This window comes from Candoia aspera, chromosome 4 (genome assembly GCF_035149785.1).
Source record: "Candoia aspera isolate rCanAsp1 chromosome 4, rCanAsp1.hap2, whole genome shotgun sequence".
NCBI classification, from domain to species: domain Eukaryota; kingdom Metazoa; phylum Chordata; class Lepidosauria; order Squamata; family Boidae; genus Candoia; species Candoia aspera.
Window position 1 is genome coordinate 103,416,150 of NC_086156.1, and position 18,219 is coordinate 103,434,368.

Here is an 18,219-nt window from a genome sequence, read left to right on the forward strand (position 1 = left end):
CATCATGGAGAAACCCTATGTGAAAACCTAAGAGTTGACACCGACTTGATGGCACATAATCAAAGCAAACCAATAAAGATATGCTTGTCTTATGAGAGGAGCCAGTCCACCCACCCACCATCCTTCTTCACTTCATCTTCTTTTTTTTTTTTTTGAGATGCAGTCTGTCTCCTTCATACAGCCAAGGTAAGAGAGGAAAAGAACACTTAAGTAAATTGGGACTTGTGCACAGTTTGGATTTTAAACATTTCCAATTATTTGTATCTTTACATTATTAACCTGAAAGTGTTCTTGGAAAAAATCTCAGCCGGAAAACAGCTGCGCAAAACTATTGTGTTTAGGAATTGATTTGTTATTATGAGACCTAAGTTAATCTTGACAGGGACTATTAGAAAAATGGCTGCTTATTTAGACATAAATTACTTTCAAAGCAGGCTATTTTGCAGAGTTTAAAATATGCTCTCATGTTCCACCTGAGTATCAGATAAACCTTAGAGAAAAGATATCTTAGCCTGTCATTAATAAATTCAAATGTTTAAAGAGGAAACTGATCTATTTTTTCACAACTGAAAAGGAATGGACACAAACAAATTAAAAACTTTGGTTCTTCAAATATATCTAGGACTACTTTAATATCACCTAGTTTTTCAGAACCATGGCAATTCTATCTTCTATCTTGTCTAAAATAGACAACAGGAAGTCAGAAAATGCTGAAACACGGTTACAGCCACTGGAATGAAGGTTTATATCATTATTGTATGCATGTCTACTGTTTGTTTGTTTATTTATTGGATTTATATTACCACCCCTCTCCCCCAATGGGGGAGAAAAAGGATGATGGAGTCGAGGGGGAGGTAGATTCCAAACACTACAATTAGACAGAATCTCAGTTTTTCATTTGCCTGCTTTCCTAAAAGACTGGTTTTTTAAAAAGTTCTCTGACAGTAAGGGCTGACTTTAAAACACTAGAATTCAAACTGAGACACTGGCTTATTTTGTTTCCCCCCCCCAATTCTGAGCTAAGACACTATGTAGTTTAACATTTCACTTATTTATAGAGGATTTTATAGAATCATAATTTTATGAAGTTGGAAGGGCCATGTAGTCCATCAAATCCAATACACTGCTTAGTGCAAGAATCCAAATTAAAGCACATCCGACACCTAAGTGTAAGGTTCCTGGGAAGTGATAGTACTGCTCTACGCTACACCGGCCAGACCACACTGTGAAAAATGTGTCCAGTTCTGGTTGCCCCAGTACAAAAAGGACAGTGAAGAACTGGAAAGAGTGCAGAGGTGAGCGACAAAGATGGTAAGAATTCTGCAGGTTAAATCCTACAAAGAATGGTTAAAGGAACTTGGAATATTTAGCCTAAAGAAGGGAAGGCTCAGGGGAGACACGACAGCAGTCTTCCAATACATGAAGGGATGTCACAGGGAAGAGGGTGGGGATCTACAGTATTCTCCAGAGCACCTGAAGGTCAAACAAGAACCAATGGGTGGAAGCATTATAGAGGAAGATCCAAACTTGAAATGAGGAGGAATTTCCTGACTGTGAGAACTATTAAGCAACGGAACAGCCTGCCTCCTGAAGATGTAAGTTTTCAAGAAAAGATTGGACAATCATTTGTCCAGGATGGTTTGAGGATTCCTGCACTGGACAGAGGGTTGGACTAGAAGATGCCCAAGGTCCCTTTCAATCCTGTGATTCAATGATTCTAAGACTTCATGAAAGCAATTGGCTCAAATGAAAAAGAATCAGCCAGGGACTAAGAAACCCTCTTTGCTTTGTACTAACTTACTATGGAAGTTTGAAACTGATTAGTTCTACTTGAAACTGGGAGGACCAACCTCTGTCTTTTCTTAAAGATTTTTTTTAGATGGCAATCGCCTACTGTCTTTTGACAACTATGATCCCTGTTGTGGCAATCAAAGCAATCATTGTTTCTCTTTGGGAAGGTTTTGATGCAAAATCATATTCATATCATTATGGGCATGTAAACATTTCAGCAATTCAGACTCTTTTGAGCTCAAAACACTTTGAAAATGATTGAAAAGCCATTCCACAGCCAAGACAGCTAGTTTGCACATAAAAATTAGACATTCCGAGCATATAATTTGGCATTTCAAATGTGAAATGAGTCACATTTGGAATGTTCTGCACATCCCTTAACATCATCCTTAAGGCATGTCCAAGCAAAATCAACCCTTCTCCCTGTTCCTACTCATGATAATTTGTTATTAATTAAGCTTATTTGTAATCTGTCATTCCACTTGGCCAGTTTCTACTAAGGCCTGTGGAAAAAAAACTGAGATGTGAGGGCCCCAAATGCAATAATGGTGGTGGTGGTGGTGGTGGAAGAGAGAGAGAACTGCAGTGTTCAGACTTTACTTCTGTAGGACTGTCAAAAAAGATGCAACATGATCTGGTGACAAACTGAAGATAAAGAGACAGATGTCAAAGAGAACATGAAGGCTTTATTTCTGATCAGTAAGGTAGACTGTGACACTGTCAATGGACACTGAAAGCCCATACAAAGAGGCCGTAGGAATAAAGGTAAGGTGGGTTGACCTTGGACGTATCAGTTCTGAGGCAGTATCAGAAATGCACTTGGAAATTTCTGGTACGGAAAGATAGAACTGAGGTTCATCAGCATAAAGGTGGCACCAAAAATCACAGCACAGAATTAATTTATCTAGGGACAGCATACTTGTGATTTGTACAAAAAGCCCTGAATTATTTTGAATTAGTGGCTGCAAACAGGGTAAATTACCCCTTGGCTTCCAAGCACAGGAACTCTGATAAAATCCAGCCGCCGTCCTCCCCACTTCCCAGCCATCATCCCGGAAGGACCAACAGGCTTTTCCCAGAGCTTAGCATCTCACCTCGAAGCAGAACTGATTCTGGCTTCTTCCTGCCCATCTCAGTATCAGTTCCTGGCCATATTCTCTCTTCCATGCCTCCCAATGACTCGGATGGATGGATGTCTGTAGCAGAATCGTCAATTTCCTCCATGCTCTCAACCTCCTCCTCATCAGATGACGACGATGACGACGATGACAAGGAAGATGAGGAAGAAGAGCTGCTTTCTGAATCAGAAGTGCTGTCGCTGTCTTCATCAGACTCCTCAAAAACTGAATACTTTGATGAACCATCGCTATCACCATCTGTGCGAAGGATAAAGAAACAAACGAAATAAGCACTGTGGTTTTCCACAGGCTGCATGATGATAGGTCCAGAATTTAGCTTTCTCAGGATTCCAGTATTATTATTGTCTCAAATGAGAAAAATACATTTCAATGTGAGAAGGCTGAAGAAACAGGAGGGTCAGACTTCAGAGACTTACATAATTCTTTGCCCTTCCTTCTGATCTGCAAAATATCTGAAAAGTATTTTCCTTTATGTATTTAAAGGAAAACAAACAAGGCCCAAACTGCATGCTTTACACAGAGTTTAGTTTTGGGTTTTAATCAGCCTAAGCAGTGAGTAGCACCTAGGTTATATTTATACCACTAACACTGCCAAATGCTGATGTTCAGCTGACCTATGGGACAGACAAATGCTCTGAGAATGATATGAATGGGGGGGGGGGGGAGATGATCTTGGGAGTGGTAGAGGTGGTGAATGCGCATTTGGAAGAAAAAGGCTGCAATTAATTCATTAAAAGCTGTATTAAACACATTTCTAAGAACTTTATCTATTTGTTTAAAGAATTTATATGACTGCACAACCCAAACACTGAAACTCCAGGCAGCACACAATAAAACAAAACAAGATAAACAATTTAAATTAAAGCCCAGCTTTGATCACCACAGATATCAACAACCTGTTATTAAGACTAGCATGGTGATGATACTGGCACTTCACCGTATGTGCCAAGTAATGAGGTCCCACTGATTAACTACCAACTGGAAAATACCTTCAGATTGTTCCCTCTTTCTCCTGCGTTCTCTGGCCCCTTGTTCATCTTCCTCTCTCTGCCGCTCTTCCTCCTCCTCCTAGGAAGACAGTGACATACATTTCCTCAAGGACAAGCCCATTACCCACTCGTCCCAAAAAAGCATCTATAGTAAAGACTGGCTAGAATTCCCAAATCACAGAGTTGTTGGAACCGGAGCAGCAGACCAATCTAAACAACATTTAAGCCTTGCAGAATGATTCTGAATTCTGCAGGGGAACCAACTCCTTTGGAGCGCTCAGATGCTGAAGAATAGCAAGATGCAAAACTGGATGGAGACAGCAGATGCAGTTAAAGAGGGTCAGAAAACCCCAGCAGCAATGTAAGAATGCAAGAAACAAGCCACAGTTCAGCAAACAGCAACAGCAACCAGATTCTGTGCACCCCGATAGGCATGGTGAAGAAGTGCAAGCTGAGAAGCATGACAGGTGAAGAAAGGAAAGGAGTGAAGGCTCTCTTGGGAATCAGCATGCCATCTGACCAAGAGCACAAGGAAAACTCAGGATCTAGAGGCCATTAAGCCTTCTATAACACAGAGACATTCAAACTGCTTCCAAGCAAATCTGTGGTGGGAACCAACGGTACAGGGAAAGCCAACAAGTATCACCAGCAAACAAGCATAATGCTGGCAGGAGCAGCTCAATGTCAGCTTCCTCTCACCTTCTCTGAGGAGGAGTCCTCAGACGCCTCCTCCCCTTCGCTGTCCAGACAAAAAAGTTTTCGCCGTTTTCCTGGACCTTTGATCCGTTCATCGTCCCTCTTGGAGGTCTTGGGCATCTGTAAGGATTTTTTATCTGCACAGCAGAATGGAGGGGAAAAAGGGGAAAGGATGTTCATTTCAAAATGAAGAAAAAAGGAGGAGACACCGAGGAACTGCCATCTCCCTTTGCTGCTGCAGCCAAGTAGGCTCTCTCCCAGGCCATTGGGACCAGTGGCCCCGAGGAAGAGCAAGGCTGGTATCCGGGGGCGGGGGGGGGGGGCATCCTCTAAACCTCCCTGGGCAGCCCATTTCCATCACAGCGGGCCAAAGTTACCTGGTTTCGGTTTTCTTTTTTTTTACCCACTTCTGTGTCACATCTATTCAGACCAGGGTTTCTCAACCTTGGCAACTTCAAGATGGCTAGGGAATTCTAGGAGTTGAAGACCACTCATCTTAAAGTTGCTGAAGTTGAGAAACCCTGATTCAGACTGTAAGCCAGAGAGCAGGGACAGCCTGGTTTTTATTACTGACTATGGGAACTTTCCTGACTAAAGCAAGGGACACCAAGGTTTTGTAACGAAATAAAAAAAGCCACACGCTGGCTGATTATAAAAGGTTAAAGGGTACAAATGACAACTTGGAGGTGAGGTGACGTACCTTCCTCGTCCTCCTCGGCAGGAGTGGAAGGGCGGGGCTGCTTCACCTCGCTGCACTCCGAGATTTCAGAGGGCTCTTTCCTCTTCACCTGTGGCAAAAGGAACAGGGGGTTTCCTGAGCACCAGCGTTCCAGACGGCACTCCAGCTAACCCTTTTGTCCTTTAAGAAATATGATTCCCACTCTGTGCAGAGTCCCGAACAGGCCTCCAACCCCAGGGGATATCTGGGCCTTTACCTTGAAGGAGGGGAGCCCGAGGACTCCTCGGAAGCCGGTCCTGAAGCCAAAGCCCTCCAGGCCACCAGTCCCACCGCTCTTGGCCCAATCCACTAGAGACAGAAGGGCAGGATCTTTCAGCTTGGTTTTGTCCTTCTCCTCTTCCTTGGCTGGCTGTTTAACAGTGTTCTGGAAAGGCTGAAGAGAGTAAGGTTGCAGCGTTAGTGGGAACGATTAGGGGCAGAGAGGAAGAAAGCAGCGCTTGGGAGGTGGGGAGAAGAGAAGGTACAACGGAGCAGATTCTTCCAAAGGAGTAAGCAGGTCTACATAACTACAGTTGTTGGTCTCGTAGTCGATACTATTTTACTGGTATCAAAGTTTGTGACAGAGCTCCCTTCCTGTAAAGATCAGTGTTCAATTTCTATGCGCGGTGGCACAGCACTGTTTCAAGCTGCCTGTCTGCGTACTGTTATCCACCCCTATCGTTTTAACTCCTGTTGGGACATCTGGGCTGGTTTCACATAATAAAGCACAACTGCTGTATTCACAACAAGCTATTTTTAAACAAACCATATTACGGGATGAGGGGAGGGCTTCTCCCATCTCAATGCCCCCACTGCCCTTTGATCTCCTCCCTGATGTCACAACCCACAACTTTAGAAACCCAAAGCCATCACTGTAGCTGTAACTTGTAAAACATACGAACTGTTAAGTTTGGTTCCTCACATGTATCTATCTGGCCCCAATTTTGCCAAACCGCCCAAATGTTGCACAGACAACCCAATACACTCCGATTTCCTTCCAGTCTGCCCCAAATGGGTGGTGACCTATGTCGTTAATTCCCTTTCACCAAAGTCACCTTGGCCTTTTCCTCTTTGCACTCCCACCACTTGTCAAAGGTGCTGAAAGCCACGTTCTCAACCATCTTGCGATTGAGGTCTCGCTGCATGATGCTCTTCATCTCCTGCATGAGGGTGGCGAGAACGCTGTCCACGACAGAGGCATGCGGATCCTCAGGAAGCGGTGGAAGCGGAGCCTCCTCGTCCTGATAGCCCCACGCAGCTGTCTGGAAATCAAGCAGCCGCTGTGGAGGTGGCAGAGGCGGTTGCTCTGAGGAATGTTGCTGCTGCTGCTGCTCTGAGGCCCCAACCGCCGAGGGCTGCTGCATGAAAAGCTGGTCTCTCGAAAAGGGGTGACTCCCCTGTTCCAGTAAGTACCCAGGACCGTACAGAGGCCGACCACAGAAAGAAGCCGTCTCCCGGTGGTAGGAGAAAGGGTCCTCATACTGGCCTTTGTTCTGACGCAGCTGCTGAAGGCGGCTCAGCATCTGGGTCTGCATCTGGAAAGACATGGGCATCCCACCCCACTGGTTGCCAAGTCTGTTCATGAGCTCCATGGAGTTGACAAAGTCATAGATGTGGGGGGCACCACGGCCTCCACCCACCACACTTGCCCGTCCTCTGAAATCTGACAGGCGATGACCGTGCCGGGGACCAACTTGGCCAAAATTGGAGAGTGAGTGGGTTTTACCCGCTAGATGAGGGAGGGAGACAGACATGAGAGGCTGTATTGGATAAGAGGGGGGTGGTTCTGGCCGATGGTGGGAAGTAAAGGAGGACACCCCCAACTGCATGTGGCCCAGAACTGATGGCATCACAGAAAAATGTGGATCAGACACCCCTGCCACGGGAGTTGGAGGCTCAACTTCAGCTTCATCTTCGGAGATTTCCATGTCTTCACCGGAAGACTGCTGAGATGCCTGATTAAGAGGAAGGAAGGAAAACAGCAGAGAAAGTGGCAGAGTGAATGAGTAATGCAGGTAATCTATTTGCCTGAATGCAACTCTCTGTTGCGGCAACCAAAGCGTGAGTTCCCCATTCCTGCCATTCTCCTCACCTGCCCAGCCCTAATCTAGCTACGGATACACTCAGGTTAAAAATCAAGAGAACAGCGCCATATCTGCCAAACTTCAAAGCGCTTGATTACGGAAAGATTGCTAGTCTGATTTCTACTTCTAAATGTTGCATGCTCAATCAACCCACCTGACGGGTCCAAGGATTCATTATCTGCAAGATCAACAAATTTACCCTCTGGTAAGCATGCAAATTAAACTGCCATGACATTAAAAATAATTTGCCGTATGTATGCTTGAACTGCAAAGTGTCTGATATGCACAGACAGGGAAAAAGCACACCTATGCATATTACGACCTAGGGGGCCCCTGTTCAAACTGCAGGCAATAAGACTACGGCTAGGCATTCTCTAGATGCCCCCCTCTATTCTCCTAACGTTCTTTGGGCACTAAACATACTGTTTTTACAGGCCCATTTAGGGGTTTTACCCTAGATCCTATTTTTTTAAAAAAGCACTGCACTTTAGCAAGCTTACTTAGACATCAGCCCTGAGGCCTTCCTCTTGCAGGCGAATGGTACTGTTCTGCAGCAGAAGGCTGCTTGCTCAGAGAAAGAGCTTGCTGTTGAGAGACTCACTCACACTCATCAATTCTATTAGGTAAAGGTAAAGGTTTCCCTCGACGTAAAGTCCAGTCGAGTCCGACTCTAGGGGGCGCTGCTCATCTCCGTTTCTAAGCCTTGGAGCCGGCGTTGTCCGTAGACATTTTCCGGGTCATGTGGCCAGCATGACGACACGGAACGCCGTTACCTTCCCGCCGAAGCGGTACCTATTGATCTACTCACATTTGCATGCTTTTGAACTGCTAGGTGAGCAGGAGCTGGGACTAGCAACGGGAGCTCACCCCGCCGCGTGGTTTCGAACCGCCGACCTTCCGATCGGCAGCTCAGCGGTTTAACCCGCAGCGCCACCGCGTCCCTCATCAATTCTATTAAACGAAACAAAAAGAGATTCCAGATCCTGCGAACTTACTCTGTCCTGCCCATTAGCCTTAGGGGATTCATCTCCTGGTCCCACATCCAGGGCTGGCACCACATCTTCAAAGCTGACTGGAAGAGGGGGCGGGGGGGTGCAGGGCCCATGTGGCTCTGCTCCCTTCGACCCCCCTTTCTCTTCCTCCTCCTCTTCTGTGTCCGAACTGAGAAAGGAAAACTTGGACCGCTGCTCCTTCAGCAGCATCTCAATGCGGGAGTCCAAGCTGCTGTGCTGGGCAAAGGGTACACTCTCATTGGTAGTCTCAGGGGCAGGGGAACCAGATCGGGCCGGTGAGGTCTGCACAGCAGGAGAATGGGATGGGTCATCGACCCCGAGGGCTACTGTCACTGCCGGGCTGATGTTCTCTTTAGTTTCCTGAGCGAGAAATTCAGTGGGAGGCAGGGAGTTGGCCGCAAACGTTTCTGCCGTGGGGAGCAGCCGGTAATCCTGATCCACAGCGTGGGGTTCTGCAGGCACGGAGAAGGGCTCCGGAGTGGCTGCAAAAGGCGGGTAGAGCACGCTGGGTGCTGGGAAATGCTCCACGCCTTGCGGGGCAAAGCTGTGACTGTTCTGGAACTGAACGCTCTCGGATACCGTTGTCACCGAGGAGGAGCAAGCGGCGGTGACGGTGCAGGTGGAAGGAGCAGTGGTAGTTGCTGTGGACGAGAGAGTAGAGTCATCCCGTTGAGAGCGTTCCCTGTGTCGGGAATGGAAGCCGGAGTCCTCTCTTGAGTGAGAGCGGTGAGAGGAGGAGGAGGAGGAGGAGGAGGAGGAAGACCGCCCCGAAGTGGATGAGAGGCGCTGGTATCGGCTACTACTGGTTGTGGCAGCGCTGCCGCCGCCAAACTGTTGACTGTAAGAGGGGTAGTGATGGTCGTTGCTGCGGTAGTGAGTGGAGGAGGATGAGGAGGATGAGGAGGATGAGGAGGAGGAAGTATAGTGCCGGCGGAAATATGAGTCTGAAAAGCTGTTCTCATGCCGGGAGGATTTGTACGACGTTGACTCTGGCTGGTAGCTTGAGTAGCCTGGGGTCCCTTGCCTTGGAGAGGGAAAGAAGGAAGAAGCTGTTCGGTGAGCACCTGCTTTTCCTTCCTCCCCACAAGGATCTGGCTCTGAAAAGCTCGCACATCGTTTAAGATTGTTTCCCCAGACCTTGTGACAAGGGGGGGGAAAAAACCTTACCTGCTAGAATAGGCAGAATCCTGGGAATACGGTGTTCCCCCCCGAGGGGTATACGGAGTCCCCTGGGACTGTGGCGTATACTGGCCATACGAAGAAGGTGTGTCTTGTCGGCCACTGGAGTACGGAGTGTCCTGAGAACAAGGGGTGCCGTTGCCAGGCGTCGAAGGCATTGCGTTACTGGGGTACGATGAATTGGTCGAATGATGTCTTCGGGACTCTGACTGTAAAGGGAATAATGTCGACAATAGCTTGCTATCGCTTCTTGCTCACGGCTAAAATTCACGTGCAGCGCCGAGCCAAATGGCTCACACCAGCAGCCTCGCGTGTCATCACCTGTCTTAGACTTACATAACATTTTCTTAGCTCAGCTACTTCATTTACCAAAATGTACCCATGGCGAAACTGAAGACTGAGCTGCCTAAAGTAAGGCATCGGCTGCTACCTACAGGACACAGGAAAGTTGCAGGTAGGCAATGAATGCAGTTCGGCAGAGGGAAGGGACCAATATCCCGACTGTATCAGGAAAGCAGAAATTAGTAGGAAATTACTGGGAGATCAAAGTAGTAAGCCAGTCTTAAACAAAGAAGAAAACCTACAGGGGAGACATTCTGAGGAAAAAGGGCACCAAAACTAATCCAGTAGATTCAAATAACTGTCCAAAGTTACCGAATCAGCTGAGAACTTTTCATTCAGCATTTTGCTTCCAGTGGGGACAGTCTGAGGTGTGAAAGAGCCATTCACAATCAGTTCATAATATTTCATACGTTGTTGACCTGTGAGGGGAAAAAAAGCAGTTGATAGGAAGCAGCTGCCATTCAAAATTAGGGTGATAATACTACATCAGGAAGGCAACTAAAGGGAGATCATTACCTTTGATGTCAAGTTGGGCATGGATGATGTTGCCCATGACTGAAGTATTGTGCAGGTTCTTGACTGTCTCCTTTGCCCCTCTTGTGCTGGTGAAGAGCACCTTGGCCAGGCCCAGGTGCTTGCCGTTCTTTGGATTATACAGAATCTCAATCTCCTCAATGTCTCCATATTTTTTGCACATCTCACACAGGAAGGACTCCTTGATGTTGTCATTGAGCCGGGCAAAAGTCACCTCCTTCAGAGGGATCTGGCCCACATAGAACTCATCTAGCTGCAGCAATGACAGAAGGCAAGACAGGGTAAGGAAGCTAAAATCAACCTCAAATAAGTTACATACCAATAATTAAGAGAAATATTTCGCCATGAGATTATGTCAAGCAGAATTTATTTCTTTTATCATTTCTCTGGCAATAATTTCCAAAACTAAAACTGACACTTTGATATACATCCAGACACATATTTGGATGTCATTAACTTACAAACTTCTGAAGATATCCTGAACTTCTTTTGAAGACTCTCTCCTTCTTTTATTTTTCACCCTTTAAGCACAGATTTATTATCCAGTGACATTTCACAAAAATGCATTCAAAAGAAATACAGAAACTCTAACAAAAAATAGCAACATAGACTGTCTTCTTGGGAGCCACTACTGCTGTTCTTGCTATTCAAATTTGATCCCCAGTCCTGAGAATTCTACTTCTTATAAAAGATGTGTAGCAATCTCCTCTAATATTATCTTATTTTTCAGCATTAACGTCAAAGCAGGCAGACATACGTGCATACTGTTTAAATGGACAAGTCTCAGTTTTCCTACCAACTTACTCTATCTTCCAACCTTCCTTATCATGAGGAAATCTTTAGACATACAAGGAAATCCCAGACTGTATTTCTGGACATTCAGTGGGCTTCCAAGAAACTCAGATGTGGTACTGATGGAGTTGGAAACTTTAAGAGAATTGGAGAAAAATTATCTGTGATCAAGTAAGTGTAGCTTACCTTAAACTTTGGAACAGGAAGAGAAAGATCTCTGGTTTTGGACCATTTTCTGTGTCTCGGATCCTGCACAACTTTCACAGGAGCATGACCTGAATCCTTGAGAAAAGGAGATTAGAAAACAGCAATGATTCAAAGGTCTTATTGACAACAAGAATACTGTATGGCATTAAGTACTTCTTGATTATTTATCAAAATCATATAGCTGCCCATCTCAGAAATGTGACTCTAGGCAGTATACAATAAAAACAGAACAATTAGAAATAAAACTTTAAAAACCACTGAACAATTAAAACACAAACATAACTATTGTACGCTGCCCAGAGTCACATATCTGTGAGATGGATGGCATATAAATATGATAAATAAATAAATAAAAACAAAGCCATGGGAGAGTGCCTTCAAGAACTTACATGCTATATAGCCATTTCACTGGCTCCTTATTTCCATGGGATCCCCAAGCCTGCTGACAAAAACAAGTTTTAAGAGATTTCTGTAAAATCAGTAGGGTCAGGGCCAACCTCACCTCTGGGAAGATGATGTTCCATAGGTCGGGTGCCATGGCAGAGAAGGCTCACCCCCTGGGTCCCATCAGATAGAACTCCTTAGCAGATGGGACCCTAATATGGCCTCCTGCCAGACTGATGGGACAGGTAGATGTAACTGAGGAGAGGTGATTCCCTCAAATAACCCAGCCCCATGCCATGTAGGGCTTTAAAGGTCAAAACCAGCACCTTGAATTGAGCCGGGAAGCAAACCAGCAACCAATGCACTTTGTGGAGCAGAGGTGCAATGTGTGCAGTTCTAGGAGCACCCATAACTGACTGCACCGCTGCATTTTGCACCAGTTAGAGCTTCGGGATACTCTTCAAGGGCAGCCCCATGTAAGGCTCATTACAACAGTCCATTCGGGAGGTGACCAGGGCATGAGTAACTGGGAGTAGAGCTTATCCTGATGTTAAAAAAAAAAAAAAAAGTGGAAATCTAGACTCAGATGGCTTGGCTATTTTTATTTATTATTATACATCCTACCTTTCCTTTGAGAGCTCAAACAGTATTTTGGGGACTTAAGTTCTTTTGGAAGGTTTTTAAGGAGAGTATTTAGTCTACAGTATAAACAGGCTTGTCAGCTTGCATTTTGTTTTCTGCCAAAAACCAATGGAAAACGTCCCAGTGCAATTTCTAACAGCTTCAAAGGCCACAAAAAAATGGCCATTGGGCCCAAGAATAATCAGAAAACAAAAATAAAGAGAAAACAAAAAGAGCTTCCAATCTGAAAATAATGGAAAAGATACATGTATTTTAAAAATAATTGCACAGGAAGACTAGAATGTACTGCAAGAGTACATTATAGATACCTCTGTTCTAAGAAACAATTATTTCATAATAAATTGCGATTTCTAACAGAAAAAGATCAGCCTGCAACACTAAGAAAGAATCTACATGTACAACTATGTTTTTTTAAGGATTAAATTTGTGGACTCACAAAAGTCAACTATATAAGGCACTAAACTTGAGGAAAAGTTTAAAAATCACCATAGAATGATTTCCTTTCCAGGTTCTCAGTGTCTCTGAAATGGTTTTGTTGCTAGTTCTGCTGCTTGGGGACATGCCCAGGCAAAGCAATGTCTAATAATAATAATAAAAAAAAAAGACTCACAAGCTATAATGAATGTGAAACTGACCACATCTAACAACATCAAGCTGTACAGGAAGAAAAAAACAAATAGCAGAGAAGATTCATTCCATTTCTAGCTTCAAGGAACATCCTATTTCAAGGAGATAGCAGCTGGTTACCTTCTTGATATTCCTCTGAATGATAGCATGTGGAAAGTTTTTGAGTTACTTTTGATTTTGTGCTGTTCAATGCCAAAGCTAAAACTGGCATTAAGAATTTTTTTTAGAAGAAGGGGATGCATGTGATTTACATGACTCTATATTTGCATTATCTTCTGCCTAATCCAGAGGAGATGTGATGTTCTAAAAAAAGTGCATCCAGGCAAAATCAGAGAAACATCTAAAGCATGTTTAGATGCTCCCCCTTTTGGGGGGAGATGGGCGGTGATAGAAATTCGAAAAATAAAAAAATAAAATAATTATCAGGTGAGTTCTACCAAACTGCAAACACAGTATATTAGAAGACGGTAGTCCCCAGGTTAAGAACACCTGGTTTACAGACGACCCATAGTTAAGAACAAAGCCTACTGTAGCAAAATTTGAGTTAAATACACAATGATTCGAGTTAATTACACAATACCACTGATGTAATATTATACAATAATACTGTTCTCGCTTACATACACATTTGACTTAAGGACAGACCTTGGGAATGGAACTTGTGCTCTACCTCAGGCAGACCCTAGGTTAAGAACGCCCCAGATTAAGGACGACCCATAGTTAAGAATGGAGCCTATTTAGCAAAATTCGAGTTAAATACACAATGGTTCGAATTAAATATACAGTGGTTCAAGTTAATTACACAATGGTTCGAGTTAATTGCTCAATACTACTTACACAGTATTATACAATAATACCGTTCCACCTTACATACAAATTCGACTTAAAGGCCAGACTTTGGAATGGAACTTGTTCTTAACTCGGGGACTACCTCTGTAATGAAACTTAGGGGGAAAAAGTAGTGTTCCAATTCTAGGGGTGTGCAAAATGTTTCAAACACACAAATTGTGAAATTTTCCATTCTGAGTGCAATATAAGCTATCTGTTGCTTTTTTTAGAACTGTTTTGAGCTTCCAGAGTTAAAAAAAATTCTATAGTGCTTGACAAAGCCCATAAGCTGTTTCATGAAATGCTGGGCTCAAAACATTTCACATACCCCTATCCAATTACATTAATTATTGGAATTAATTACTTCTGGATTCTTCTCAACAGCAATTATCTTTCCACAAGTCAAGCATAATTATATATAGGTAAAACACTCTGATCCTACACTAGACATCGGAAATATGTTTCAGATCAAACCATGCTGACTTCAAAATAAGCTGTTCTAGTCTCTATTTCACAGTCTGAACTATTTGTTTTAATACTGGAACACCCATATTAAGATGGCATGGACATTCAGATATTTAAATGGAATGTTTCATGGTGAAAACATTTTGACTTTGAAAAAATTTGCATACCTCAATTTGACACAATTTGACGCAGATTATAGTGGAATATGTTTTATATTTCAATGGGTTTTCAGAATATTTCCTTTTCAGGAAATTAGAAGAGGGGCTTGCTGAAGAAGACAATGTTAAGCATCAACAAATAATTATCTCATGGACGGCTTAAAAGAGAAAATACACAAGTATGGTTAGCAACTGAGAAACCAAGGACTGTGATCTTCACAGTGCTTCAAGGCCTGTTCCCATTTCTAAGAGCATCTTCGAAGGAAGCCATTTCTCTTTTATAATAGCTCTTATTAAGAATTGATTGGGATTTCAAGAATTAACAGAGAATTTTATTTATGGAAGTCAGGGCCTGTCTCTTGCTTGAATTAGACAGGAAAATACAGTTGTCCTGAAGTTCTCCATTTGCTGTAACACAGTACAGAATATGAATAAATAGGCTTGGAAACCACCAAGAACCTTTTGCCTTCCGTATTATACCAGTGATGTTTCAGAAGCTTTAATCAAATAGAAACCAATTATAAGCATACTCTTGGATTTTTTGCCTGCATACTCTATATGGAGAAACTTCTGACTAACAGGTGTTAGAAAAAGAAAGTAATTTAAACTCCTACTGTGTGGGGTTCAAATGCTTAAGCACTGATTATTCCAATGGGATGCTTTAACTCACTCTACAATGTCCTGAAAGAAAATCAGAAGACTGGCTGCTATGAGATTTAAGCAAAAGCCTAGAGCCCAGTCATTCCTACCTTCCCTCAACCAAATCACCACCTTTTTCTGGCTTCCTAGACCATCAACAGGTGCAAATAAACGACAGCTCTCTTTCTCAGTGGCAACACACAAGGTCCACTTGCTAAGTTTCACAGCAGAAATCCAGTGCATGCTAGATATAATAAAACATTATCAAAACTGGAAAGTATTGAGCCAGCCTCAATACTTCAGAAGACAATATCAGAATCTTTGGCACTGGTCCTTTTGAAAACCACGGGAAGCATTCTGGTTTATTAGCAAATTTACCAACCCTAAATGCACAATGACACAGACAGAAAAAGAGCAGTATGGAATGGGGAGCCTGTGGCAATCATGTAAAAGCCAGACAAAGATCAGTGTAGAGCTGACTCATCCAAGGATTTGTGTCCCACTGCACTGGAGCTGCTCTCTTCTAAGAGACGGAAAGCAAACTAAAATGTTAACACTCCCCAAAACACAATACATCAAGAAGACAGGAGAAGCAAAACTTGGAATCTGTAAGAGGTATGAAGGAGGACCTAGAGATATTACCAAACAGTAGACCATCCATTCTACCTTCCGCAGCAGGAAATACTCACAAGTGTCACAATTCAGTAAAAGTAAAAATCCAATACTGTCCACTTACGTTAGTGCTGAAATGCACCCCATCATAGCGGTAGATCTTGTGCGGGCCATCCTTAAGCACGGGGTCAACAAGGAGCTTGTAGTTTCTCCACTGGAAATTAGGGGTTTTCTGGAAGTCACCCCCGCCTTCCTGGTCCATTCTGACTCATTTACACTGCAGGATGCACACGGAACCAAAGGAAGACATTAGTTCATTTCCAGCAGAAGTCACTTCAGTGAGAGGCTCTACTCCCACCCACCCCTGAAACACTCGACTCATCGCCATCTAAGGATATACCTGTGTGTATAAAAGCACTGGAAGAGGTTTTAATATTAAGCACTCTGAGGCAGCCCGCTCACAAAATTTCTCCTGTATCTATTTCAAGATCTGTTTAACATTCCCAGTGCTACTCACTTACTTAAGGCTCAGTGGCTTATGCTGAAGTATTTGAATGTGCAAAGCTGGCTTCGAAAATAGCTGAACCCCGCCAACTGTGTTCAGCTGACATCCTAAGCTATAAGGTTTGGTTAAGTACACCTGTTCTCTCTTCCCCTGAACTGTGCAACTAACTAGTTGTCAAGACCTACTTTGTCCATTGTTTTCCACAATTGCCTCAATGCAAGACACACAATACTTCTGACTAGAAGGAACCTCAGAAAGCAGTGGCCATTTTCTTCCTGACGGAACTAATGGGCGTATTTACACTAATCGAGGCTTGCAGCCTACAGCACAAGGTGAAAGTAATCATTGAATATACTTAGAGCAGAACTGCCCGGACATGTGATTCTACAGTCTTACGTGTTTGTAGACAGAGTAAACCTGCAAAAGGTGGCACACAGAAATTTGCCTAAAAGAGTTTAAACAAGAACGTGCGCACTCTTTCTACACATCTTCTTCTAATTATTGTGAAGAAATGTTTGGAAGTTAGCAATCGCTGTGCAATCTCAGAAACTGAAGAACGATCAAAGTAAGAGTTGGGGCTTTTTGTTATTTGAAGAAATAAAAATAAGCTGATGGCAAATAGCTTTTGAAAGCACGGAAAAAATAATTCTGTAATAAACTGTTAATATTGCCTTATGAAGTTATTTAGAACTGGGATATCTCCTCTATTCATACATCCATCCCTGAGTCAAACTGTCCTGGAACTGAAGTAATGTAGACAGATGCCTGACCAAAATCTGTTGGAAAAACCTCAAAGTAGTATATTCCACAATATCATAAAATTATTGGTAATTTTTTTTTTTAAACATCCCTGACTAAAAGTTTAATTTATTCCATCTTCACTTGACCTTAAACCCTATTTTTGTGCCTCCTTATTCATAATCTCCCTGCTGCTGAATTTAAATAAAATTATTGAATTAATTTCAAGTAGCAATGCAAGCTTGGAAACCCTAGTGACTTGCATTCCACTCCCTTGCACAGCTACTAACCACCTAAAGACAGACATGCATATCTCAGAATACACAGAAAGTATATGACAGCAAAAGAAAGGAATAAACTTAAACCTGTTGTAGATGATCTCTTCTGTGGTCAAACTACTGGTAAATTTCAATGTATAGCTATAGCAGTATTTTTCTCTGCTTCTCAATAAAATCAGGTTAGAGTCGGTTCAGTCCATAATTTGAAACAGAGTATTTGAGAGACTAGGAAGAAAGCAGAAAAGTAAGAGTTTTAAAAAGCAAGCAATATGACATATTCTCATGAAAGATACAAACTTGAATTCTGAAATATTTTCAGGCAGTAGCATTATAGCATTCCAGTACCTTCTGTTGTTATATGCAAACCACTGGAAGATGAACAATAGATCTAGAAATGAGAACCCAAATTTGATCTTTTTGGGATGAACTCCTCCATATGAAGAAAATTTATAAGTTCACAAATTTAAAATTAACCAAATTATTCAAAAAGTTATAAATTGAACGTTACAGATAATTATATAATTTATAATAAAACAAAATGGAGCAAACTGAACCCATAAACGATCAGCTAAAGGTATCATGTTATAAAATTTCCTGCAAGGAGGAAGAAAATTCCCACAGTTCTATTCTTTTGCCAAGGGAATAATAAATAGCATAAAGACCTAATAATCTCTTAACCCTACAAACCATGCTGACAAAGATCTGCCCTCTTGTTTCAGTTCCCTAGTCTATTCCTACAATGTTTCTGTCTTAAGTACTTACTCATTTTCTTTGCAGTTAAGAAAGCCTGCCATCTTCATTCTATGCATTTGCTAACAACAATATTTCTAATTTGTTGATGCTTCTTTATCTTATAGTT

The 18,219-nt window shown here is 42.9% G+C and overlaps 1 protein-coding gene across 1 annotated transcript in view; it reads right to left on the bottom strand.

The window, feature by feature from the left end:
• Positions 1 to 17,787, bottom strand: part of SETD1A (SET domain containing 1A, histone lysine methyltransferase) — a 30,694-nt gene extending 12,907 nt beyond the window's left edge. The window contains exons 1-13 of the mRNA XM_063301432.1: positions 17,448 to 17,787; positions 15,964 to 16,116; positions 11,464 to 11,559; positions 10,468 to 10,738; positions 10,264 to 10,370; positions 9,598 to 9,818; positions 8,413 to 9,454; positions 6,389 to 7,288; positions 5,551 to 5,727; positions 5,316 to 5,403; positions 4,619 to 4,752; positions 3,920 to 3,998; positions 2,886 to 3,167 (exon numbers count right to left, since the gene is read on the bottom strand). Coding sequence (XP_063157502.1) covers positions 2,886 to 3,167; positions 3,920 to 3,998; positions 4,619 to 4,752; positions 5,316 to 5,403; positions 5,551 to 5,727; positions 6,389 to 7,288; positions 8,413 to 9,454; positions 9,598 to 9,818; positions 10,264 to 10,370; positions 10,468 to 10,738; positions 11,464 to 11,559; positions 15,964 to 16,101 — 3,535 coding nt within the window. The 5' untranslated portion in view covers positions 16,102 to 16,116; positions 17,448 to 17,787. The remainder of the gene's footprint in view (positions 1 to 2,885; positions 3,168 to 3,919; positions 3,999 to 4,618; positions 4,753 to 5,315; positions 5,404 to 5,550; positions 5,728 to 6,388; positions 7,289 to 8,412; positions 9,455 to 9,597; positions 9,819 to 10,263; positions 10,371 to 10,467; positions 10,739 to 11,463; positions 11,560 to 15,963; positions 16,117 to 17,447) is intronic.
• Positions 17,788 to 18,219: the final 432 nt, after the last annotated feature.